General features: G+C 40.7%; 2 protein-coding genes across 2 annotated transcripts in view; both read right to left on the reverse strand.

Moving 5' to 3' along the window:
* Window positions 1-9,157: 9,157 nt before the first annotated feature.
* RSC1A1 (regulatory solute carrier protein, family 1, member 1) lies at window positions 9,158-11,017 on the reverse strand. Its single transcript, XM_006866362.1, has one exon. It carries the CDS (start codon window positions 11,015-11,017, stop codon window positions 9,158-9,160), a length of 1,860 nt encoding a protein of 619 aa, XP_006866424.1.
* The window catches only part of DDI2 (DNA-damage inducible 1 homolog 2 (S. cerevisiae)), a 45,038-nt gene continuing 30,967 nt past the window's right edge, over window positions 9,823-23,893 (reverse strand). The window contains exons 7-10 of the mRNA XM_006866361.1: window positions 19,758-19,861; window positions 17,053-17,242; window positions 13,751-13,813; window positions 9,823-11,049 (exon numbers count right to left, since the gene is read on the reverse strand). Coding sequence (XP_006866423.1) covers window positions 13,797-13,813; window positions 17,053-17,242; window positions 19,758-19,861 — 311 coding nt within the window. The 3' untranslated portion in view covers window positions 9,823-11,049; window positions 13,751-13,796. The remainder of the gene's footprint in view (window positions 11,050-13,750; window positions 13,814-17,052; window positions 17,243-19,757; window positions 19,862-23,893) is intronic.

The raw sequence follows: 23,893 nt of genomic DNA on the forward strand, positions 1-23,893 counted from the left end.
CACTGAACGGCCAATCCTAAGGTTGGCAGTTCAAACCCACCACTGCTCGTTGGAAACTCTATATAGGGTTACTATGAGTCAGAACTGACTCAATTGCACTTGCCAACAACTGGTATTTGGGGTGGGTTTGCTACAGTAAGCCCTGGTGGTTAAGTGCTCAGTTGCTAATGGAAAGGTTGTTGAGTGCTGCTCTGTGAGAGAAAAAAATATGGCAGTATGCATCTGTAAAGATCGTTAAGTATTGTCGAGCCAGTTCTAACTCACAGTGGCCCTGTATAGGGTATCCCAGGGGCAGCTAGTGAATTTAAACTGCTAACCTTGTAGTTCAAGCTGGCTTTGCAGTCGAGTGTTTATCCTACAGCACCACACCAGGATTCCTTTGTTGTTAAGTGCGGTTGAATCGGTTCTGATCCATAGCAACCCTGTATAGGGTGTCTAAGGAGTAACTGGTGAGCTTGAACCATCGACCTTGCGGTTCAATCTGACTTTGCAGTCCAGTGCATTAACCTACAGCGCTACCCCAGGACTCTCTCTCCGTAAAGATTATGGGCCTAGAAACCCTGTGGGGTCACTATGAGTTGGAATTAATTCTATGGCAACGGGCTTCTGTTAGTCTACTTTAAAGCTAAAGAAAGAATTGGCTGGTTATAAGCAGAAATGAAAAGTAAGTCACAAACCCTGCCTGGGGAGCTGAAGTGGATTTTCTCCTTGTAACCACTGCTTTTTAGTTGACTCCGGCTCATAGTGGCCTAATTGTTGTTGTTAAGTGCCATCGAGTCGGTTCTGACCCATAGCGACCCTGTATAGGGTTTCCGAAGAGCAGCTGGTGAGCTTGAACTGCTGACCTTGCAGTTCAAACGGCTGTACAGTCTGGCGCATTAACCCACAGGGCCACACCAGGACTCCAATAAGTCAGAGTAAAATTGCTCCTTTGGGTTCCTGAGACTAAATCTCTATGGGAGCCTCATTTTTCTCCTGCAGAGTGGCTGGTGAGTTTGAACAGCTGACCTTGCAGTTAGCAGCTCAACACTTAACCCACTATGCCACCAGGGTTTCTCTTCCAAGTTACCAGATGGTAAGAACTAAGTATGCAATACGCTTTGAATACTAAGGTGAAGTAGTTAAGACAGTTTTGTTGCACAAAAATAAATTTTTAATTAAGATCTTGCCACTTTAAATTATTTCAGATGACTTCTAGATGCCATGGAGAGCAGAAGTGAGAAAGAAATGAATTAGGCTTGAGAACTAGGAAAAAACCTCTGCATGTGGTTTACCCACATTCAGGAGAGACTGGAAGCAAACAGAAGTCTACTGAGTGTTACTAAGTAAATTGTTTACACAAAGAAACCACAAGCCTTTGAAAAAACAAACACGCTTGTACCAGTAATAAACTATGAAAGCTGGGAACTACCAAGGCAGGCCGACTTAACACCTTTTCCAGGTGGGGCTGTGGGGGACAGTGGATAAGGGAGTTCCTGCCAAAGCACAGTGAGGCTCTAATAGTTTCCCAACCCCTTCACAAATGTCTTCTCCCCTCAATTTCCTGTTCTTCCCCTTTCAGAACGAGAGTTATTGTACAGATTCTGCTCCTGCTCCTGTTCCATTATCTGCAAAGTAGGCACAGACTTGTTTCTTCTCAAGAGTTTGCCAAACACACAGAGCCACTAACTATCAAGACCCCGAGGGCTGGGCGTCACAAACTTTGAGGTTAACAGGGTACCTAGGTGTGTATGGTCTGTGGAGTCTTCTTTGGGCGAAGGGTTTGTAGGTAAAATTGAGCAACTGCTAGTTAGTTGACCAGCACACCACTCCTATTGATCTGGGCCCAGCCTCCCTTGTCACCTAGTATGCCCTTATGACCAGCCAATCAAATGTGGATAGAGGTGATGTACAGCACTTTGATTCCCTGGCACGCCAGTAGATGCTGATGTTCAAGGTAATCGCAGAAGGCACACATGAGGAGGGCAGAGCCCTGGTACCCTAGGCCTCCAAATAACTGCATGGGGCAGAGTCCTCCTGCCTTATCAGACTGTAAGAACGGAGATCCAACCTTTGGAGATTCCATTTCACATTCTCAAATCCACTAAGTGACTCAATGAATCATATAGCAGCTAACATCTAGTGAGTTACAATGTGCCAGCCACCTTTTATGTATGAACTCACTCAACCCTGATACCCATCCTATGATGGTTCCCATTTTACAGATAGGAACATTGAGGCAACCTGATACCCATCCTATGATGGTTCCCATTTTACAGATAGGGACATTGAGGCACAAGAAGACAATTTATCCAAAATCTCAGTTAATAAGGAACAAAATGAAATGCAAACCCAGTCTGGTTCTAGAGTATAGGTACACCTCATTTTACTGAGCTTCACAGATGCGGCACTTTTTACAAGTGGAAGGTGTATGGCACACTTGGTATGGTGTAAGCATCACTGTTACATGCATGGGGAAAACACGTGGCTCACTTTTATTAGGTGGTCTGGAACTGAAGCTGCAGTTATCTCCCAGGAATACTTATATAGTTTTAACCACCAGACTGCCAGTGTAAATTCTCTTCCAGTGCATTAACCTAGGAGCCCTGCTGGTGCCCCACTGCACTGCTAACCTCAAGGTCGGCAACTCAAACCCATGACTTGCTGCTTCATGGGATAAAGCTGAGACTTTGTTCCCAATATTTATGGCCTTGGAAACACTGACAGGAGTCACTGAATTGGAATCCATTCGATGGCAGTGGGTTTTGGAGGGTGCGGTAGTGTAGTGGTTATGAATCGGGCTGCTAACCTCAGGGTCAGCAGTTTGAAACTACCAGCTGTTCCACAGGAGAGAGATGAGGCATTCTGCTCCTGTTAAGATTTATAGCCTTGGAAACCCTGTACAGGGTCACTATGAGTCAGAACCAACTCCAAGGCACATAACAAAAACCACCACCAACTGCTTAATGTTATTAAGTGTGCATCTTTTATACATTGGCAGCTGTTTTCCTGCAGTGATCATCTATAAGTTACTCAAATACTCTAACATGCCCATTTTTTCTGGGGTTCAGGCACATGCCCACAAGTTACAACACTTGGGGTATGTTATTTAAAAGGGCAGGAAGGTAGAAGTAATCATTTTGATGTAAAATAAATGGATCAAACAAAAGACATATGATAAAAATTTTATTGTCTTAAATATCAAATGTTTTACACATTGCTTTTTCTTCTCAAAGTTCCTATTAAAAAAAGAAAATGTTTTGATTATTTAGGGCTGACTTACATTTCAGTATTTGACAAAAACTCAAACCCAAATGCATCTGATTCACTCAGCTACAAGCAAGTCCCATGCTCAGCCCCTAAACCAATGACACAATGCCACCAACTTGTTGGGATTCCTGAGTTTGGTTCCCTTAAGTTCTCAGAGTTTCCTGAACTCTCAAAACCAAAGCATTATGGAAGTGACTGAGATGCTGGCAAGCCTATTTACCGATCAGCCTAGTGCTTGTAAGATGCAGTAGTCTCAAAGCTTGAAAAAGCCAGAAAATCTTGCCCTACAGGAGCAGTTGAAAGAACAAGGGGAGGAAACAGGGCATTCCTATTTGTTAAAACTTTGCCAGATATGGCTACAAAACTGAAGCTTTCTTGAGGGCAAAGGCCATTAGCCCACTTGCCATGAAGATGTCTGAATAAAAATGAGCAAATCAACCTTATCTTAGATGCACACAGAGAAAAAGCAAATCCAATCAGTATATTGAACTGCTCTGAATGTATCACCCAACTATTTCAAAAGAACTATCAGTAGAAAACAGAATAGAAATCTCATCATTCAAATGGAGAGAGCTGACTGTGTAGGCAGCTCAGAAAGCTGTGCGTTTTCAAGAAAGCAAAACGAAGTAGGGTTAGCATCAGGCAGTATTAAACAGATGGAATCAAAACACAAATGGATCTCACTGCCTCTGGGAGGAAGTAAACACAGGTCTACCATTCTTCAGGTCACAGATGCATTAGTTCAAGGCTGCAGGTAAAAGAGTTTGTAAACAAAATAATTTCTCATTAGAGATGCATTTCAAGGAAAATACACCCCAGGATGACCCTTCCCCAAATCATCTAATGAAAATCTTCAGTATGTATTTAAGGAAATACAGTTCTTTAAAAGTTCTAATTTTGTATTTCATATCCCGAGTCTTTTGTAGCTGACTGAACTTTTAGGTAAAAGGCATTCTTTAACCCATATGCTCTTAGAGCAATTTCTCTGCAGATTTTATACTCAATGTCCCAGAACTAGTCAACTGTTGCCTCACCTTTTACAGCACCCCACCCCTCCAGCACCAATACATAACAGATCGTAAACCTTTTAAGTCACTAGTAGGTAAGATCCAGAAATTCTACCTGCCTAAGGATTACAATATATGACATTGTAAATCGTGGGTAAAACATGTCTCTTTGAGGGGAGCTGTCCTGTAGAAAACTCCAGCAGCACCTTGAATCCTCTTGTAAATCAGGTCTGCCTACCATTCTGTCCTGGAACCATCCACTGCTTGCTACATTTTCTAGATTCCCACTTTCCATCTTGTACTCAGCTGCTTTCACCCTACAGAAATGTTCCAGAGCAGTTGTGCCCTCAACTGGCAAGGGGAGGACGCCGCAGCACAGTCCCTAACATCAGCTTACACAGCAGGTGGTCCTGATGGCAAGAAAGCTGGACTGTCACACTGATGTGTCCTGAGGAATACCTGCCTTTCACTTCCCATCCTGCCCATTAATCCCCCAGCACTATCACTTCAGAAATACCTGTTCTCTTCAGGCATTTCTTTCACATTAGCACATCTTTTTAGCGGATTCCAGTTTGAACCAGATTTCCCGCCACCCCCACCCCCCATCTGCTTCGAATTTAAACCAAGCCATTTGCATATATTAAAAAAAAAATAAAAGCAGGCCAAGAGGCCCAAATAGATCTGGTCTTGGAAGCTAAAATTAATTTCATTTCTCCTTACCAGACTGAAAGCTTTATGAGGGCAGGGTATCCATCTGTTTGAGTCACACTTGTTTTGTAATTACTAGTGTTCACCAGTGCCTGGTACACAGGCACTTAATCTGTGCCTGATGAATGAATCAAATACCAATGAATTCTTGTTCAAAGACTCATCATATTGCATAGCATTCACGAGTACCAGTTTTCAGTTCAAGTAAGACTCTCTTGACCTTTTCTTCTCCCTTAACTTTTACAACACTGATAGATAGTACACAAACACAAAACCTAACATCTAGAAATCATTTTTGGTATGCCTGATGTATAAATCCAGATGAGAAGCCTCCTAACTAGGGAAATCTAATGATTTGGTATAGTATAATTCTGCATCAGCTTAGTAAAGGGAAGACTTAGGATCACTCTATGCATGCCCCCACCAAAACATAATGCCTCTATTTGGAGAAACTAAGGCACAAAAGAACATCAAGTGCATCAAAGGTTTACACCTTAATCTTTTATTCAATGAATTCCACTAGACTATAAAATTGAGCCATGATTTCACATGTCCAGCTACTTAGGAGCGTACTCAGGATTGACTCTGTTTAAGAGGAACTTGCATTTTTCATTCTCTCAGAGAAAAAGTTAGTTTTCTTTTACAGAACTCCTAGCTGAAAGGTGACATTCCTCTTCCAGGAGGTGGAACTCAGCCAGACGACAAGTGACTAACATCCAAAGGAGAAGTTCGGCTTTTGGGCGAGTATTTGTGCCAGAGAATGGAAGAATGCACACCCAGGGTAGCTTCTCTTAGAGATGATGACAAGTTTCAAATAAATAGCAGTTCAATGATTCCTGTTTAACCTGGCTGCAGGTTAGGAAAAGGAAACAGGAAGGGCAATAGGAAGGAAAAGGAAATCAGAATTCACTTCAATTTTCCTGGCCAGTTTTTTTGCAAGGTTGTTCTAAATGTACATGGTCGGATACATGCCACTATGTGAAGATGGGATCTATAGACACAAAAACTGCTCACATTTCAATCTACTTCATCTATATAAAATTACTTTTAGGATACTTGTCAATCACCTTATTATGTATAGGATACTTCACATACATACACACAAAATGCAAAGTTAAACTAAATTTGCTTATGGCTTTCATTAGCTAGAAAGCGGCAGTAAGGGAAGAACAAGAAGGCTCTACTTTAATGAGTTATTAGAGCACCCAGGACACACACTCTCATAGATCCTTCCAGCTCTCTTAGAGAAGTGCTTTGGGGTTGTGGCTCCCCCTTTAGTATCTATGGGGATAAAGAGCGTTTGTCAGTCTCTCTTGCTAAGCAACAGATTATATGTTAATGGATGAAGCCCAAACTATGGGATGAAAGATACTAGGTTGATGTCTGGAAGCCTAAACCAACTGGAAATAAAGAATTCTTTGAAGCTTCAGTGGGCAAAATCTGCAGCCTAGATACACCTGTCTAGTTACCGAGCACGCCTGATACACTACAACCAGCTTGAGGGAAAATGTAGACAGCATACAGGGGAATCCCTTCCTCTCTTTGGTGAGCAAATGGAGACCACCCTTGGAGATAAGCTCTGACCACAGAGCTACTTCATTTGTGCCAAAGAAGCGTTCCAGTAGGGCCATCCATTACTTAGCTGGCTGGCCATTACCACTGGCAACAACTAGACAAGTTCACAATGATTTTATCTTATTCTTGAAACTTAACCTTTAATTTCTGTATTTTTAGAATACTTAAAGTGTTACACACTGGCTATAATTGACAATGAAGGTTTATTAGCGTCATGTTTTGTAATACCCTTTGCATTCTAGAACTGCTGAATTTAAGAGTAATAAAAATCCTAACATTACCAACAGCTTCATTTTCATAGAAATGATGGACAAGTTTTCAAAATTAAAAAGCAATTATATGTTGAAAAAAATGACAAAATTTGACAAGGATACCTGGCAAATGGGCCAAAATTACTCAGCGTATTCCTAACAAGAATCTGTATAAAAACGATTCAGTTTTTCTCTCAAAAAATAAATATGTACATACATAAAACACTACCATAATGAAGCCTGTTCAAGACTGACATTCTATATTCACTTTGACTGCTTCCCATATTTCCACCCTGTTAAAAGTCAGTGGCCATGCCTCTGAGCAGCGCCTCCCAATTTTATTCTGCTCACAACAGAAAAACGAGGCTAGCATCACACCAAAAGTCTTGCTAGAAGAGGCTACTGTCCTTGGTAACTTCCCTTACACTACACCCACCCCAATCCGTGGCCCCCAGATCTATCACTTAAGTTCCAAACCCGTCACCCAGAGAACAAAGTCCCACTGCAATGCTATGAGATTTTGCATCATTCACAGTACCAATCCTTAGTAATAGCCAGAGAAATATGACAGTTTCCTAGTGCATCTTTCGTCTTTGGTGTAGGGCAAAATCTCTAACATGTGATTGTCTAAAAAAACAGTTTAAAGACAATCTGGTGAACCTGCCATGTAAGCACCCTCTTGACAACTGTCCACAACAGCTCCTCCCGTCACCATTTCTAATTTCAGAAAGGATCATGACGAGACAGTCTTAGAACACGTAAACATCAGAACAGGACAGAGTAGAAGAGGCACGTCTCCCAGTACCCCTAAATTAGAATAATAATAAAAAACAAAACTCCTGAGATCTGACTGTGCTCAACGACTTGAATTTTGATGGAAAGTACACACTTTTTCAGAGAGTCAGATTTTAGACAAAATGATTTTTCAAAGCTTCTGTTTCAAATACACTACGAACTGCAATCTGGAATCAAGAATTATCATTCTTATAATTCTTTTTGAACAAACCATGATTTCAGATTCCTGCTTGGTACCTAAGAGAGCAGTCTGCTTGCCAGGAAAGAATGATCTAAAACCTCTCCATAGGATTATTGCACAGTGGGGCCCTCAGGGCACTGATCTCCCAGGGCGAGTCCTCAGATAAAAGGCCACAATAAATACACCTATATGCTGCGCCCCACTCTTAACTCTACACCGTAGACACAAATAGGATGATGATCTTGCTTAAAAAAGAAAACTCCTGAGGAAAGAAAGGGATGGCAAACTCTACCAAGGCCACTTGAGTCAGAAACGACAAGAGCTGCGAGGGGCAGTCACCAAGCAGACCGACCATTCCAAGCACTAGGATGAACCAGTGACAGGGTTACCACAATTCCACAGCCCACTCAGTCCACGGCTCGAAGCTGAGCTGTAGTACTTCTTAGCAGAAGATGAGTTTAGAAAAGAACTGGCAACCAACCCATTTGCTGAATATAAACAGATCCAATAAATCATTAAGGGTTGAGGCGTGATGAATGAGATGCTAGCAAACCCAATCTCTAGTAAATTCCAGTGTTTAGGCTGTTATTTTTCACTCACAGTTCTGGAAACATAAAGACATTTACAAATGGAATTACACTTTTTTTCTTTGAAAAGTTGGGCAGCACCATGTTTCACGCTAATGCTAATTCCCCCACACTAGCCCACCCACTGTAATATTTGGCAATCCATGCAGCAGCCTGCGTACAGAGTAGCCCAAGTTTTAAACCCTCCCACTCGCCCTAGTAAATGTCAAATCCTAAGCACACAAATAAAAAATACCACTGTAGGAGGTATTATTCAATTATTCTTCAATTTCCTATTAAAATTGATGAATTTTAATATACAGGGGACTGGGTATAATCCCACACACCGAACTGTATTGTCAAAAGTTTGTAACATGACAATGGAATCCATAAGCCCTACCATGCCTACAACACAGACACACAGCCACAGTGTTAAGTTGATCTGCTTTTGGCTACACAGGTAGAGAGACCTCCATGGCTTCTGCTTTTCAAAGCATTCACTCTCATTCTAAATGGTATGCTATACACAAAGCCATCAATTTTATTCCAGAATACATCATCGTAATGAGAATAAAATGCTTTTGTATGCACATAATGCCAATACATTTAAAAAGGCCTACATTTTAACAAGTAAAATAGATAAATCCATCAGACAAGAAATCATAAATTACTTTGGCCGAAAAAAATCCTAAAAAAACCACAAAAAACTCTGGCTCAACTTTCTGCTTGCAGGTTTCTACCTATACTGTATACGTGTGAGCACGTATGTGTGTGTGTAGAGCCTTCTTTAAGGGAATGGAGTACGGTCTAGCCCACTTTCCACGGTTATGTAGGAACTACAATGTTCTTTGCTAGCAAAACAAGAAGAGCGAGGTCTGCATTTCCACCAACTCGATGCAAAGCCCCAAGAGCTTCCTGCAAAGTAAAGCCAGCACGGAGGATCCGGTCAATGTCTGCAGCAGGAAAAATCAATGGTGGGAGAACAGAGGGACTTGAAGGATAGCTGTAGGGTGGGTCAAACTCAAGGAAGAGGCTGGCAGCTTCAGGACAGACATTTTCTCGTGTTTCAGGGCTGTCTGTCATTGGATCCCGTATGCCCTGACCCAAGTCTTTAACCAATATGAAACTGGATGGCAAGGACTTGGTTTGCTCAGAAGTCTGATTGAGTGCATCCTCCTCACCTAAAAGTCTGGATGACATTGCTGCACCTAGGGTGCTGTACGGTTGATTAGACTGATTAGCTGAGGCTAGGGGGATAGAATGGCTCTCTTTGAAGGATTCCCTAGACTGAGGAACGTCTTCTGTATGAGTTGGCGTGCCATCACTTGTTCCCCTGAAGTCAGTAGTTTCTAGCTCCTCTCTTCCAGCTCCAGGTGACGAGCCTGTGCACTGCTCTGCCTTCACTGGCACAGGGACAGCCTGAGGAGAGGAGACCTGTGGAGCCTGTGCATCCTGAATAGCTGGAAGAGGCTCAGTTTGGGACCATCTTTCAGAAAAGTCTTTAGTACTCATTTGACCTTCAACTCGTGTTTCTGATTGACAGGAAACTTCTTCAGATACACTTTCTGAAGCTGTGTTACTACTACTGACCAAAAGTTCATGAAGTTCCTGCAAAGCTGTTGTTACAGATGAATATGACTCCTCTGTTGACTCCACAGAGGACTGACAACTGCCGCAAACGCTTAAAGAGGAGGAGCAATCGCCATATTCTTTATTTGTTCCAGACATTTTGACATCACTTCCTGGGAGCTGTATATCCTCAGTGGAAATGGAATTAATTAAAATTTCATTTGAAAGGTTACATTTTGATGTCTCTACTTCCATTAAAGGATTATCTAGGGTGAGATCAGATGCACCAGTGTTCTTGACACTGGTATTCTGACCACCTTCGGAATTAAACACAGCAACCAGAGACTGTTCAACGATGTCTATTTCCATAAGAGTTTCTGAATTTGAGCAACCAAAGCATCCTGAAGGGAGAATATTTCTCTCTGTATCTAGAAGGTCTACATTCTGCTGTAGCCTGTCCCCTTTCATCTCAGCTTCTAAACCAACACATTTTTGTTGATTCTTTTGCCTTTCTCCAGGAAGTTCAAGGTCCCCTGTGTTACTAACATGTTCTTGGTCACGTGGAGAATTCTGCTGTAGAACCTCATGCTGTTCATGTTCTTCTTCATGCTGCTGAAGGCCGTTGACTGGACTCAGATTCTGATATTCTAGATGCCAACCCTTTTCACTGAGAAGCATTTGTGATTCACGCATCCTAGTAGTTGTGACAGATAAATTAGTTTCCTGTCTTGTATAGAGATGAAATTTGAGGCCCTGGGTGCTTTTTTCAGCAGGAGATTTCTTTAGAGTATCTGCAACATCCGCTTCTTCTGATGAACTCTGCAAAGGCCTATCTGGACTCTGGCCTGCTGGAGCACTGTCTGTTGAAGAAGCATAATCAGAAAGATCCTGTAGAGGAAGAAGATGCGCTCTCGTGTCAGAGGTTATCTGGAACTCAGCTGAAGCCTTCAAAGCCTTGACAGCTTTAGGTTCAAGGCTATCTGGGTCACTGGGCTTTACAGGGCAGACTGAAGCAGAGGCAGAGCGAGCAAAACTCGTAGGATTACCAATCTCCGGACTCTGTCCTGAAGGATGCGCTAGATGGTTATAGCCATCTGAGGCTGGTAATGATGACATTCCCAGTGAGGTAGTTTCTTTACCGCTTTTCTCTATGTGGAATAAAAGGAAATAGAAAAAGATGAATTCGCAAGTAACAAAGGGCAGTGAATTATCAGAGGATACAAATCTAGAAAGGATACAATAAAATCAGGCCCTTAAACTCAGATTGTACATAAGATATCAGAACTATTCTCATTTGATAAGATAGCTTAGCATCAGTGCATCAGAGAAAAGAGGTAAGCATGCTCTTATTAAGATCAAGATGATAGTTCAAGTAGCATTAAAAGGCCCCCACATCATGACCAGGTTAGCGCTCAGGACTGAAGGACAGGAATGCATCTTTATTCCCAGACCGCTAGAAAAATGTTTCTCCAAGTGCATCTCTCCACTACTTATCCTGAAGACACCTGGGATGCTTGTTATGCATGCAGGTTCTGGGGCACCAGCCTGGGGGATAGGATAAAGGCAGGAATCTGCATTTTCAATAAGCTCCTCAGTTATTATTCTCAAGTGCATCACAAATCTTGAGAATCTCTGTAACAGAAATGATTCTCCTGACAATGCACATTTCCTGTTTTAAATGTGAGCACTGAGGTAATAAATGAGAAATCTACAACCAGGTGTACCCAGGCAGAGCAGAATTTCAAAGAGAACAAACACTAATGCTAAGTGACTTCCAGGAGACAGAGATGCAGACATTCTATGTACTTTATTTCCAGCCAAGCTTCTCAAGAATCATGGTAAAACTGCTAAGTGTCTGACACAGAGAATGAAAGCAAAGTTTAATATCAAACAGATTAAAGCCCCATCACCCTACCATATAATACAACTGTTAAAGAATTATCAGTCACTTTCCCATTAACATAATAGAGAAGACGGCTCAATAGTTTTTCAATAGGTAATGATTATTTAGATTCAGTGCAATTGACCACTCACACAAGATGGCAGGCTTATACAATAGTTCAGTGTAAACATCCTAATACTCTATCATTAAATACATACTATTAAAAAAATGTTGAATTAAAAGTCAAAAGACTTTACAAAACAATCTACTAGGACAGATGCAACTCGGATGCTTCATGCTGAATGTTCATGTGCCCCCCTGGGGCTTGATCTTGACCTAAGCAGTCATGAAGCAGTACAGCTAGGCTTCAGACAGCTCTAAGTCTCTGTAATCAGCACAGAAGATAGAGCACTGGGTCGGGAAGTTACTGATGCCTCAGGAAATCACCTTACCTTAGAGTTTAGTAGTAACCAGGGAAACAGCGTTTATCTCATTTTAAACTATGTTCATTAGAGTCTAGAAACACAGGTATGTTTTATTTACTGTTCTCTAAGGAGTCCTGGTGTGGTGCTGTGGGCTAAAGCATCAAACACAGCAAAACTGTTTGAACTGTAAGGTTGGTGGTTCAAGCTCACCAGCTGCTCCTTGGAAAACCTCTATAGGGTCACTATGGGTCGAAATCGACTCAACAGCACTAACAACAACAAAGCTGACTGTGAAAGAGATTCAATTTTGAGTTAATACTGAGAGAAAAAAAGCAATGCAAAAAACATCCCCAGTAAAGGCCTGCTGACACTAGTATGCCAGTTATAAACAACCAGGGGAGGTCAAGGTGATCACTGTCTGGATGTCTTTTGTACTCATTATGAAAACAGCACAGAGTCCCCCTACAGCTGAGATGATCAGTCTCACTGGCTCAAGTCCTAAGTGTAGGGAGGATTGGTCAGTGCTCTGGTAGCGTAGTGGTTACGAATCGGGCTGTGAACCTTAAGGTCAGCGGTTCGAAACTACCAGCTGCTCCGCGGGAGAAAGATGAGGCTTTCTAATCCCGTAAAGATTTACACCCTCGGAAACCCTGTACAGGGTCGCTATGGGTCGGAACCGACTCGATGGCACTTAACAATAACAACAACAGACTGATAGGAAAAAGAAGATGTGGACAATGGACAATAAGATTTAACTATGCCTTCTATTAACCTATCCTTACAAGAAGGAAGGAAAGGAAACTGAAATGTTATAGACCTAATTACAACTAGCCTGTAAGGTCCTATGCAGTTTCAGGTCGATAGTTTAATAAAAGATTATCTTTCTTCCTCTCTTGACTTATCAGCCAATAAGCTTCGGCTGAGTTCCATTCTTTAAACCAGAGAGAAATGGAAGCAAATCAACTTCTGTGGAAATTCGTCGGGCTGGAGAGAGACAAGGAAAAGCAAAGTCTCAGCTCCTGCTGTGTAAGTCCTGCCTGCAGCCTGGACAAGTCACTTGACCTGCATCCATTTCTCCCTTAATGCAATGAGAATTCCCATCCCTCTAGGATTCCAGATGGTTGTATGCAGTTGTGCGTAGAAGGGAAACAGACATTTTCAGTTCTCCAGGAGGGAAAAACAAAACAAAACAAGGACTTCCAAAATCCAATAGGAGAACAGTTATGTCCATTCACCAAGTGCTGTGAAACCAATAATCTTGATTTGGTAGTCACCATGGTCAGATAGGGGAGGTAGAAAGGACATTGGCTGCTTTTACTCAGACTTTTTCCCAGGGACTGTTCTTATCATTGGTAATACTTTCAACAGGAAGGTATACTTATGTATACCAACACACAACCATCTATACAGGCTAGTTGCAATCAGATGAAATAAGGTGAAATGGTGAATAACGAAGCTAACTTCCCACAGTGCTCACGCACAGAGACTTTCAGACCACAGATGATGACTGAATGGGAGGCTTAGCGCCGCGGCTATAAATACCTGGTCTGGGGCCCACTCCAGCTGCAGTACACACACACTACATGCATCATGGCTTCGGACGCTCTGTTTGAATTAGGAAACAGACAAGCAAACTTGGGTTAACAATGCAAACCACACAGCATGCAGGGTTATCATCTCCATTCCTCTCTGTCATCTTTAACATCAGCAACTGGAGCATCGGAGTAGGGGATATTCCTGTAGATTGGTTGGTTGGTTCAATTTTCTCACACTACATAAAACAATGTCATAATATCAACAGATTTTTAATAGAACTTGAAGAGAAATGAGTTTTACACATCTACAGAGAACTCATGGGCAAACATGTGAAACAGGTGAAAAAGTGACCTTAATAGACCCACCAGATGGAACAACGAGATCCCTAAACCCTGTCATTCAAAGGCGAGGGAACACACGTAGCAGTCATTCACCAAATTTCGTTCTTCGGTTCAGATTTATTTTTAGAAGAAAACAAACCAAACCTGATTGAATTCTATCCTGGCGTATCTTCTTTATCTTTTCACCCATTTTCAGAAAATACTCGTGTATCAGACACAGACAGAGTTATTTTTAACTTTACAGAGTTATTTTTCAGTTGATAAAAAAGTCATCTGCCAGAGAAACAGCTCTTACCTAATGTGTGCAGAGTTTTGATTCTGAGGATACTAGGAAGTCAGTGTTTCAAACAAATAGGAAATGCAAATTGCTTCACTATTTAATTCTATAAAACTTAGCACAAGCATGCAGATCAGTAACAAAAGGTCACATGGGTAAAATGGTACTCCTTTTCATCCTTTTTAAAACTGGCATAATACTCCTCTTTGTTGAGTAACTATTCAATCTACTTAAATCTTCTAATTACTCAATGTGGGTAACTGTTAGTAGATTAGAAAGCAATACGATCAGCTACAGTTCCTTAAATAAAAAACATCAAGACTACAGGAAAATTATAGGAATTTTACATAATAGTACTACATCTTAATTTTATCTAGTTGGAACCAACTCCATGGTGCTTAACAATAACATGCCTGTGCTTATGGTCCCATTTTGGAAAGAGTGGTCTACTATGTGAGTGAGGCAGGATTAAGGTGGGTATGACTCGAGTCTCCAGGCATGACTCAAGTTGGCACCCTTAGTTTCACTGAGGGTATGGTCTGCATCAGATATATGGAAATGGTTTGACAAATTCAATCTCTTGTTATGGATCCTGGGTTTGGGACTTGAGCTATGCCTGTCTTGGCTTGAGTGAGCCAAAAATCCTCTAGACTGACATCTAAACTGCAGATTGGACATGGCAGCCTCCACAGTTGTGTACGCCATTTCCTTGCCATCTGGTGAGTTCTGAGGGACACTGCAGTGAGATTCAGAATCCTGGGATATGAGGGGAAACACCATGGAGACGAGTGCTGGCTGGTATCAGGGATTATGGAGAGTTGTTGCTCCACAGGGTAAGCACTGAAATGCTAACCACATGGTCAATAGTTGGAGCCCACCAGCCACTCCATGGGAGAAAGATGAGCCTTTCTGCTCCCATAAATGTGAGCAGCCTCAAAGTCCTATATGGTAAGTTTTGAATCGGAACCAACTAGATGGCACTAAACAACATCAATACTATCTTGGAAAAGTCAAGATATCTGTGGTGTCCTCCTCAGAGAGATCAGCCCTGTGCTGACCTTCTAGAGGAAACTATTCTTGCACCCTGTGTGGTGGTTCAGAATTCTTCTCTTCCTATAAAAGACTTCAGTCATACTTCAAATTGCCTTTTGTATGGAAAACTGAGCCAAAAGATGGTGGAATAGGTTCTGAACAAGACCAACTAAGAAAATGCCATCTGCTCTACACTCATTCTAAAGAGGCTCAAGGACAGACCTCCCACAATAAACACAGGCAAAACCTGGCTGCTCATTTTTAAGGCCTATCTCTTGCTTTTTGAACACTTTCTTCATTTCCCACTCAACAATCTATACACATTTTGTTTCGTGACATTACCTGCAATCCCCTCAATGTGACAGCATCCCTACTACTTCCTCCCTGCAGTTCCTGCATTATTGCCCATCTTTGTGGTTCCTTCCTGCCTTCTGAATTTTGTTTTGGGCAAACCAGCCCTCTAGGTCTCATAATGTTGATTTTTCGGAGGAGCATGTTTCTCACAAGTGTTACCATTCACTTTATAGGTCTGTTGTCTATTGTTAGCTGAAAGGTGATCTCCAGGAGTGTGGCTTCAGTTCCAGGTCTCAGGGTGTCTAAGGCTCACAGTCTCAGGGGTTCCACCTGTCTCTAAGAGACCAGCAAGTCTAGTCTTTTTTATGATTTTGAATTTTCCCCACTCTCTACCGGACCCTTTGTGATCCTGAACAGAACTGTCAGTAGTGGTAAGTGGGCACCATCCAGTTCTTCTGGTCTTAGGCTAGTGAAAGGATTATATCTTTTTTGTCTTTAAGAAAAAAGACAAAATACATTTTACTGTCCCAGAAAAAGCAACATGCGATATTAGTCATACTGATGACTACTTCCAGCTCAAGGCTTTAAAAATAACCCAAACTTAACAGTAAATTCTTTTCAGCTTCTAGAAAGTACATCCCAAAGTCACTGATCTGTAACAGATGGGAGGAAATTTTTTCACGGAAGTGGGATTTCAGCAAAACTGTGTTACATTTTATTCAGAAAACTTGGCTCAGCCTTTAACTTTAAATAGGACAAAACAATAAAGACGTTTTCCACAGAAAAACTTATTAGGTAGCATGATTGCCCCAGTTTATACTGTTTCAATAAGGCTCAATGACATACTACCATGAGGTCATTAACTCAGCATGAACACGACACACTGAGTTATGTTCAATTGTGCTTCTTATTGATTTTTCTGTCTCTGGTAGCAGCTCTTTCAGTAAATATTAAAAAGGTGAAGGCTGCCCAGTCACAGAAACAATGCTATCTTTTCAAATAAATAGGCTGAAGAAAAGGAAAGAAAGATTTAGGAAAATACTGCTGAGCTTAAAAGATAAGAAGTTACCTACTTACTGTAATAACTTGCTTTAGGGGGAAAAAAAAAAAAATAGCATTTTTAGGAAGACTATAAAAATGCACCTAAGCTAGTAAGTCCCCAATTTATCTTGACATGCAACAGACTGCTATTTCTTAATCTACTGAAATGTGAAGTAAGAGGACAAAAAATGAACACATCTACTACTGGACAATGAAACTGATGACAAGCCAAAAAGATCCCTATTCTTTTCTAAAGCTCGCCCTCCTCAGGCCCATCCATCAACTACACAGGTATGATTCAAAAGCACAGCCTAGCCAAGTACCTGCATCCTCTACAGATTTTTGAAGGGCTTCTGCTAATTCTTGGTCTGCAATCTCCTCTGGTCGCAGGTCCTCTCGTCCGGCCCCATATGCCAACCTGGCACACTCTGGCAGCTCTCCCTCAGGAAGAAAGGTGGTCTGGGAGCCTGTGGTGCCGATCACGAGTACATTTTTCTTGAGGTCTATGGAACACTTGGAAGGAAGAAACCAAAGGAAGAGGATAGAGGATAAAAATCCCCATGCATAAAAATTAGGATCTTGAATTTAAAACTCCATTTCAAAGAGTAAATCGATAGGGACAGAGATAGTTCAAAAAACTTCTTTAGCTAATTGAGAATTTAAAAAATATTCAAAGTTTATAGCAGAATAAGTTTTACAGGATTATAGCTTACATTTATTTGCCTTTAACACAACCTCTGTTTATTTCTGATTATGGATGTAAAGCATGTTCATTGTACAAAATCTGGAAAAATAACACGGATAGTCAGCAGCCCCTTTTAGAAATATACAAATGATTTTTTCTTATAAAATTGAAACTATGATACTTATACAGTTTTACATTTCACTTCTATAAAGTACAGCTTATATTAAGCCTCTTATCACATGCTCTTTTACGATCTACCTATGTGTGATCAAACTGATAACAGCAACTTGAAAGATGACATAGGAACCTTGGGGGACAGTGAGTGCGCTAATGGGGAAACAACTCAGAGGAAGGCGAGGAGGGCGAGAACGGCTACATAACTCCAAGAATGTCATCAATGCCACTGAAACGTACATGTAGAGACTTTAATTGGAATACGGTTTTGCTGTGTGCATGTTCAACAGGTAAAATAAATTATTAGAAACAACAAAAAGTGGTCTCCACAATGTCAGAGGTGCAAGGCATTTCTAAGCATATTATCCACTGCTGTCAAGTTGATTTTGACTCACAGCAACTGTCAGGATAGAAAAAGAAGTGTTCCATAGGGTTTTGGAAGCTGTAAATTTTTAAGGAAGCAGATGACCTCATCCTTCTCCCAGAGTGGACAGTAGGTTCAAATTGCTGATGTTTTTGATTAGCAGCCCAACACTTAACCCAATGTGCCAGCCGAGCCCTTTTTGAGTGTTTTGATGTTATTGTTGTAAAGTGCCGTTGAATCAGTTACGATTCTGATCCTGTTAGGGTTTCCAAGGAACAGCTGGTAGGTCTGAATTGCCAACCTTGCAGTTAACAGTCTAGTGCTTATCCTATAGCATTACACCAGAACGTCTTTAAAGTGTATTATTGCTGTTGTTAAGTGCTGTCTAATCAGTTCTGCTCCTAGAGACCCTGTATAGGGTTTCTAAAGAGTACTTGTTGAGATTGAACCACTGATCTTGTGGTTAGCAGTCCAGTGCTTATCCTCCAGTGCCACACCAGGACCCAACTGACAGAAAATACTGACTAGATATGAAATCCTGAAGTAAAAAATTTATGACTCAATGAGGGAAGGTATAATAAAACAATAATAATAAGTCTTCGGAGTAGAAATACAAGAAGAGTTTGTGGAAAAATGGAATTGAAAGACAATGAAATTTCTCCATGAACTTTCTGAAATTCTCTTCACATAAATAGCATTGCAAGTTAATATATTTATATTCTAGCGTAGTGGTTACAAATCGGGCTGTAAACCGCAAGGCCAGCAGTTAGAAACTACCAGCTGTTCCGCGGGAGAAAGGTGAGGCGCTCTGCTCCCGTAAAGATTTACAGCCTCGGAAACCCTGTACAGGGTTGCTATAAATTAGAACCAACTCCATGGCACATAACCACCACTACTTTGTATTAAATAATATGGAACCCTGGTGGCACAGTGGGTTAAGCACTGGGTTGTTAAACAGAAACGGTGGCTTGGGCCCAGCAGTCATCCCATGGGAGAAAGACAAGGCATTCTGTCTCTATAAAAAAATCACAGGCTCGGAAACCCTATGACACGGTTCTACTTGGTCACTGGGGTAGTTACGAGTAGGAATCAACTCCATGGCAGTGGGTTTTTTTGGTTTGGCACTAAACAATGATTTTCATTTCTCACATCATATGTACACTTTCCTTCAGCTTGAAGGTCTTCCTTCCAAATGCTGCTTTTGACTGGCATCTAGGATGACTGATGATTTACTAAGTTTACATTTGCAGTAAAATTATCATTGTGCCTGCAAATCCACCCCCATTCCTGCCAAAAAACAACAACAAATGACTTGAGATCTAATGAGAATCTGAAAAACTTTACCTAAGGTAACCAAACTGCCCACTATACTTAAAAGACATGGAAAGATTTAATAAAATCATAGAAAGATGACACAAAAGACTAGATTCTACTTCTACTGACACATAATTCAGACCCTTGAATAACATCAGCTAAGAATCTCTCCAGGTTTGCAGCCATGCTTCTTGGTGTTCCAGTAAATATAACCAATAGAAATGCAACAATAAACATAGAAAACAAAACCAAACCCACTGTCAGCAAGTCTACTCCGACTCACAGACGCCCTATAGAGCAGAGTAGAACTGAACCCTTAGGGTCTCCGCCAAGACTAAATATTTACAGGTGCAGACAGTCTCAGTGGCTGGCAGGTGTGAACCACTGACCTTGGAGTTAGTCTAACACTTAACCCACTAAGTCACTATGGCTCCTTGGCAATAACCATATAACAAAAAACAGATGCAAAAAGACAGTGAAGCCCCAATTACCTGATGCCGTTTAAGCATATCCAGTCCCAGAAGCATGTCCATGGGCTGTTCCTCAAGTATAGAAAAAGAACACGCCAGGAAATCTCCTTCAATCTGAACCTGAGCTGAAGAACATGAAGAAGACAAGAGGTTACTGATCTCTGTTACAAGAACCCCACCCAGGCAGTTCTGGCACAGAGGTGAGTAAGTATGAAAATCCAGTAGGACCAATGACAAGGTTAAAAGTCAATGAAGGCGCCACGGCTCAGAATGTGGATCTAGTATAACAACTATCCAGAATGCCTGGCTTGACATGTGATGCTGTTTAGGACACATGCCCAGCTAATAAGGAAAGCAGGCACTAAAGGATTAAAAATTAGACCAATTCTATTAACCCCCTACTTCCTATACACTTGCAAAAGGTTTCTAAATGAGAAACATTAAATCTGTAGACTTTGGGACTTTAAAATTAACTCCAAAAGACTTTATTATTACTGGTTATAATTATAAACACTCTTCTTATCATAATTCCCAGCTTTCTAAAAACATTTTCCAGTTTTGTATATATTTCGAAACAAATTTAATTTTGTATTTCTGAACTACAATTTATTTCTTTTATGCAAAAAAAAAATTGGGGGATGTATCTCTGTAAAAGCATGTGACTACGTTTCTTCTACTTTAATTCATCCCTTAGAATATTACAATACAGGATAAGCACTAGACTGTTAACTGCAAGGTTCGTGTTTCAAACTCATGAGCTGTTCCTCTGAAACCCTATACAGGGTTGCTATGAGTGGGAACCAAGTCTGCAGCACTTAACAACAACAACAACTGGACTTTTGGGTTGCTTTCAGTTTACGCTATCACAAGCAATAGTATCACAAACATCCTTGTACATGTCTCCTGGTGTGTCATGTCTCCTGGTGTGTCATGTCTCCTGGTGTGTCATGTCAATTTCTCTAAGAGGTGCATTCTAGGAAGTGGCATCACAGGGGAACAGGTATATTACAATTACCTTTGATGGATGATGTTGAATATTTCCCAAAATTTTCAGAGTATATGAAAGCAACATCACGGTAAATGGAGAAAAGACCGAAGTTGTTAAGGACTTGGATTCAAAATTAACATCCACGGAAGGAGCAGTTAAGAAACTGTGTGTGAGGACTAAAGTGTGTCTGACCCAAGCCGTGGCATTTAAATCACTTAATATGGATGTGAAAGCTAGACAATGAGTAAGGACAACAAAAGAATTAATACCTTTGAATCATGGTGTTGGTAAAGGACATAAAACATAACCATGGACTGTCAGAAGAAACATACTGTCTTGGAAGAAGTACAATCAGAATGCTCCTTAGAAGCAAGGATGGCATGACTCTGTCTCATGTACTTTGGACACTTTATCAGGAAGGATCAGTTCCTGGAGAAGGACATCATGTTTGGTAAAGCAGAGGGTCAGTGAACAAGAGGAAGACCCTACATTAGATGGAGTGACACAGTGGCTGCAACAACATCCCAATGACTGTGAGGATGACTTAAGACCAGGCAGTATTTCTATCTGTTGTTATGTAGGGTCTATGAATTAGAATAAACTCTTTGGCATCTAATGACAACAGTAGAGTCCCCACTGCTCCACATTCTCTTCTGTTAGATTTTAGAATCTTAGCTTACTTGGTATGCAGTCTTGACTTCCCTGAATAGTAATGAGGTTAAGCAACTTCTTAGTCAATTATTAACTATATCGTTTTCAAGTGTTTCTGTTACATTTTATACCTTTTCTTACTGATGACATATACAGTCACACACATGTATGAGGGTGAGCCAAAAATTATCTGCACTCTGGCTATAGAATTTATTTTAATCAACTTTTAGAAAAGACAAATATATTATTTTCCAACATAGTCTCCTTGCTTTTCAATATACTTTGTCTATTTGTCAACAAGCTTTCATATTCTTTATAAAAAATGTTTTAGGCTGAGCTGTAAGCCACAAATGCACCATGGTCTTCATGTCATCATAGATGAATCTTCGTCTTTGAAGATTCTTGCTTTCCGAGGATCAAACAAGTGAAAGTCTGATGGAGCAAGATCAGGACTATAGGGAGGATGTTTTAATATCTCAAAACAAAGATTCTGCAGTGTAGGCCGAGTTTCAACAGTGTAGGCCAAGGTGTGCAAACGTGCACTGTCATGCAAGATCACAATACCCTTGGACAGCAGTCCTCTGCAGTGAATCTGAATTTAGGCTTTACCTCTTCAGTGAGTATCTCACTGTAATGAGCACTACTGATTGCTGAACCTTTTTCCTGATAATGTTTCAATACTGGCTCTTGAGAGGCCCAGCAAACTGCAAGTATCCAGTTTCCAGCTGATGGCTGACTTTTTAAATTTTTCTTGGTGGGTGATTCAAGATGTTTCCATTCCCTACTCTGACATTTACTCTCAGGTTTGTAGTGATGAATCCATGTCTCATCACCAGTAATAATTTTTTAAAGAAACTTTTACTTTCCTTTGAGTATTATTGGTCCAAATTTTGTTTGTAGATGTCCATGAGTTGTTTCAGTACCCATTTCCTTGCACACACTTTTCAAAACTCAAGTCTCTAGTGGATTCTTTCACAGGCAGAACCATGGCTGATTTGCAAATGATTTGCCACACAATCCATTGTCATTCATCTATTCGACAGAATCATTTCATGTGCCTGCTCAATGTTGTTATAAGATGTGGACAGGCGTTTTAATAACTGGAGTTAAGGGTAATTTTTGACTCACCCTCGTAAATATTCTGAGTATGAATCAGCTCTGTTATTAATACCCTTTCTCAGTCTGTGTCTGTTTGATAAAAATTCTTAATCTTTATATGGTTAAACTGATCACTCATTTCCTTCAGTGAAGATACTCTCCTCTATTTTCTTCTAAAAGTTTTGATTTTCACAGCTAGGTCTTTAATCCACTTTGAATTGGATTTTTTGTGTGATATGAGGCAGAGTCCAATTTCCAATTCATTTCTTCCCATCTGGATAATAACCTGGTGACCCAGCACCATCTCCTAACCTTTTCCCCCTCTCTGTAAAATCTCTGCTCTTGCTTATTTGGGATTATATAAGCATGGGTCTATTTTTGTTCTGGTCATAATAACTAAAGAGCAAGTGATTCAAGAGTGCTCTGCAATAAAACTTAAAAATACAATTTAAAATGAACATAAAGCAAAGTCCCACCAAAAAACAAACCAACTAACAAAAGACTCAGCTTGGACACTGATGGTATAACACCAACTACTTCAATGTGGAAATACTACTATCTTCAACATACTGAGTCTTCCAATCCACAGAACAAAGGAGCTTCAAATAGTTTATGGAAAAATGCTGTATATTTTAATTCCATTTTCCCATGAACTTTCTGAAGCCTCCTTGTATTGTATAGCTCTCCTTTTATTTTAAATTTTTTTTGGAAAGCCACAAGATGTACCACTTGTCCATTCACAAGAAAGGACACAAAAGGCATGTTCTTTTTATTTGCTCATATTATTGTCTGGGGAACCTGGTTTGGCACTGTGCGCTAATGCTTCAGACTGCAAAGTCGGTGGTTCAAGCTCATCAGTGGCTCCTTGGAAACCCTTTTTGTCTGGGTTTCCAATAATATTGTTGGATAATAATATTATCCAACAATATTATTGTCTGGGAGTACTGGTGTGGCACAGTGGGTTAATGTGCTGTACTGCAAACTCAGTTTGAATCACAGGGTCAGTGGTTCAAGTTAACCACCTGCTCCTCAGAAACCCTATACAGGGTCTCTATGGGTCGGAACTGAGCTGACAACACTTAACACCATTATTGTCTTACTTAACCATGAACAATCTGCCTTTCTAGTGTCTTGTGCAATGTTCCTCTGTGGAAGCTACTGAGAGTAAGGTATTTAAGAAATCTTTATTCTACATCAATCAACAGGGGAAACACAAAGGTCCTAACAAATAGACAATTATATTATTAAAAAAAACCAGGGCAAATAGGTAGAAAAAGCAATCATTTACAATGAGAGAAAAGTAACTTAAAACAAATTAAGACACCACTTTTTTACCTTGCAAAATAAAGGGAGAGTGGACTTATAATATTGATAGTATAATATGGTACCATGGAATCCTGGTGTGGCATTAAAGGATAAG

The sequence above is a fragment of the Chrysochloris asiatica genome, unplaced genomic scaffold, assembly GCF_000296735.1.
Source record: "Chrysochloris asiatica unplaced genomic scaffold, ChrAsi1.0 scaffold00090, whole genome shotgun sequence".
Taxonomy (NCBI): domain Eukaryota; kingdom Metazoa; phylum Chordata; class Mammalia; order Afrosoricida; family Chrysochloridae; genus Chrysochloris; species Chrysochloris asiatica.

Bases quoted from the DNA above. Each gene is read 5' to 3' on its own strand.
- RSC1A1 (XM_006866362.1), bottom strand. From the start codon at position 11,017: ATGTCATCATTACCAGCCTCAGATGGCTATAACCATCTAGCGCATCCT.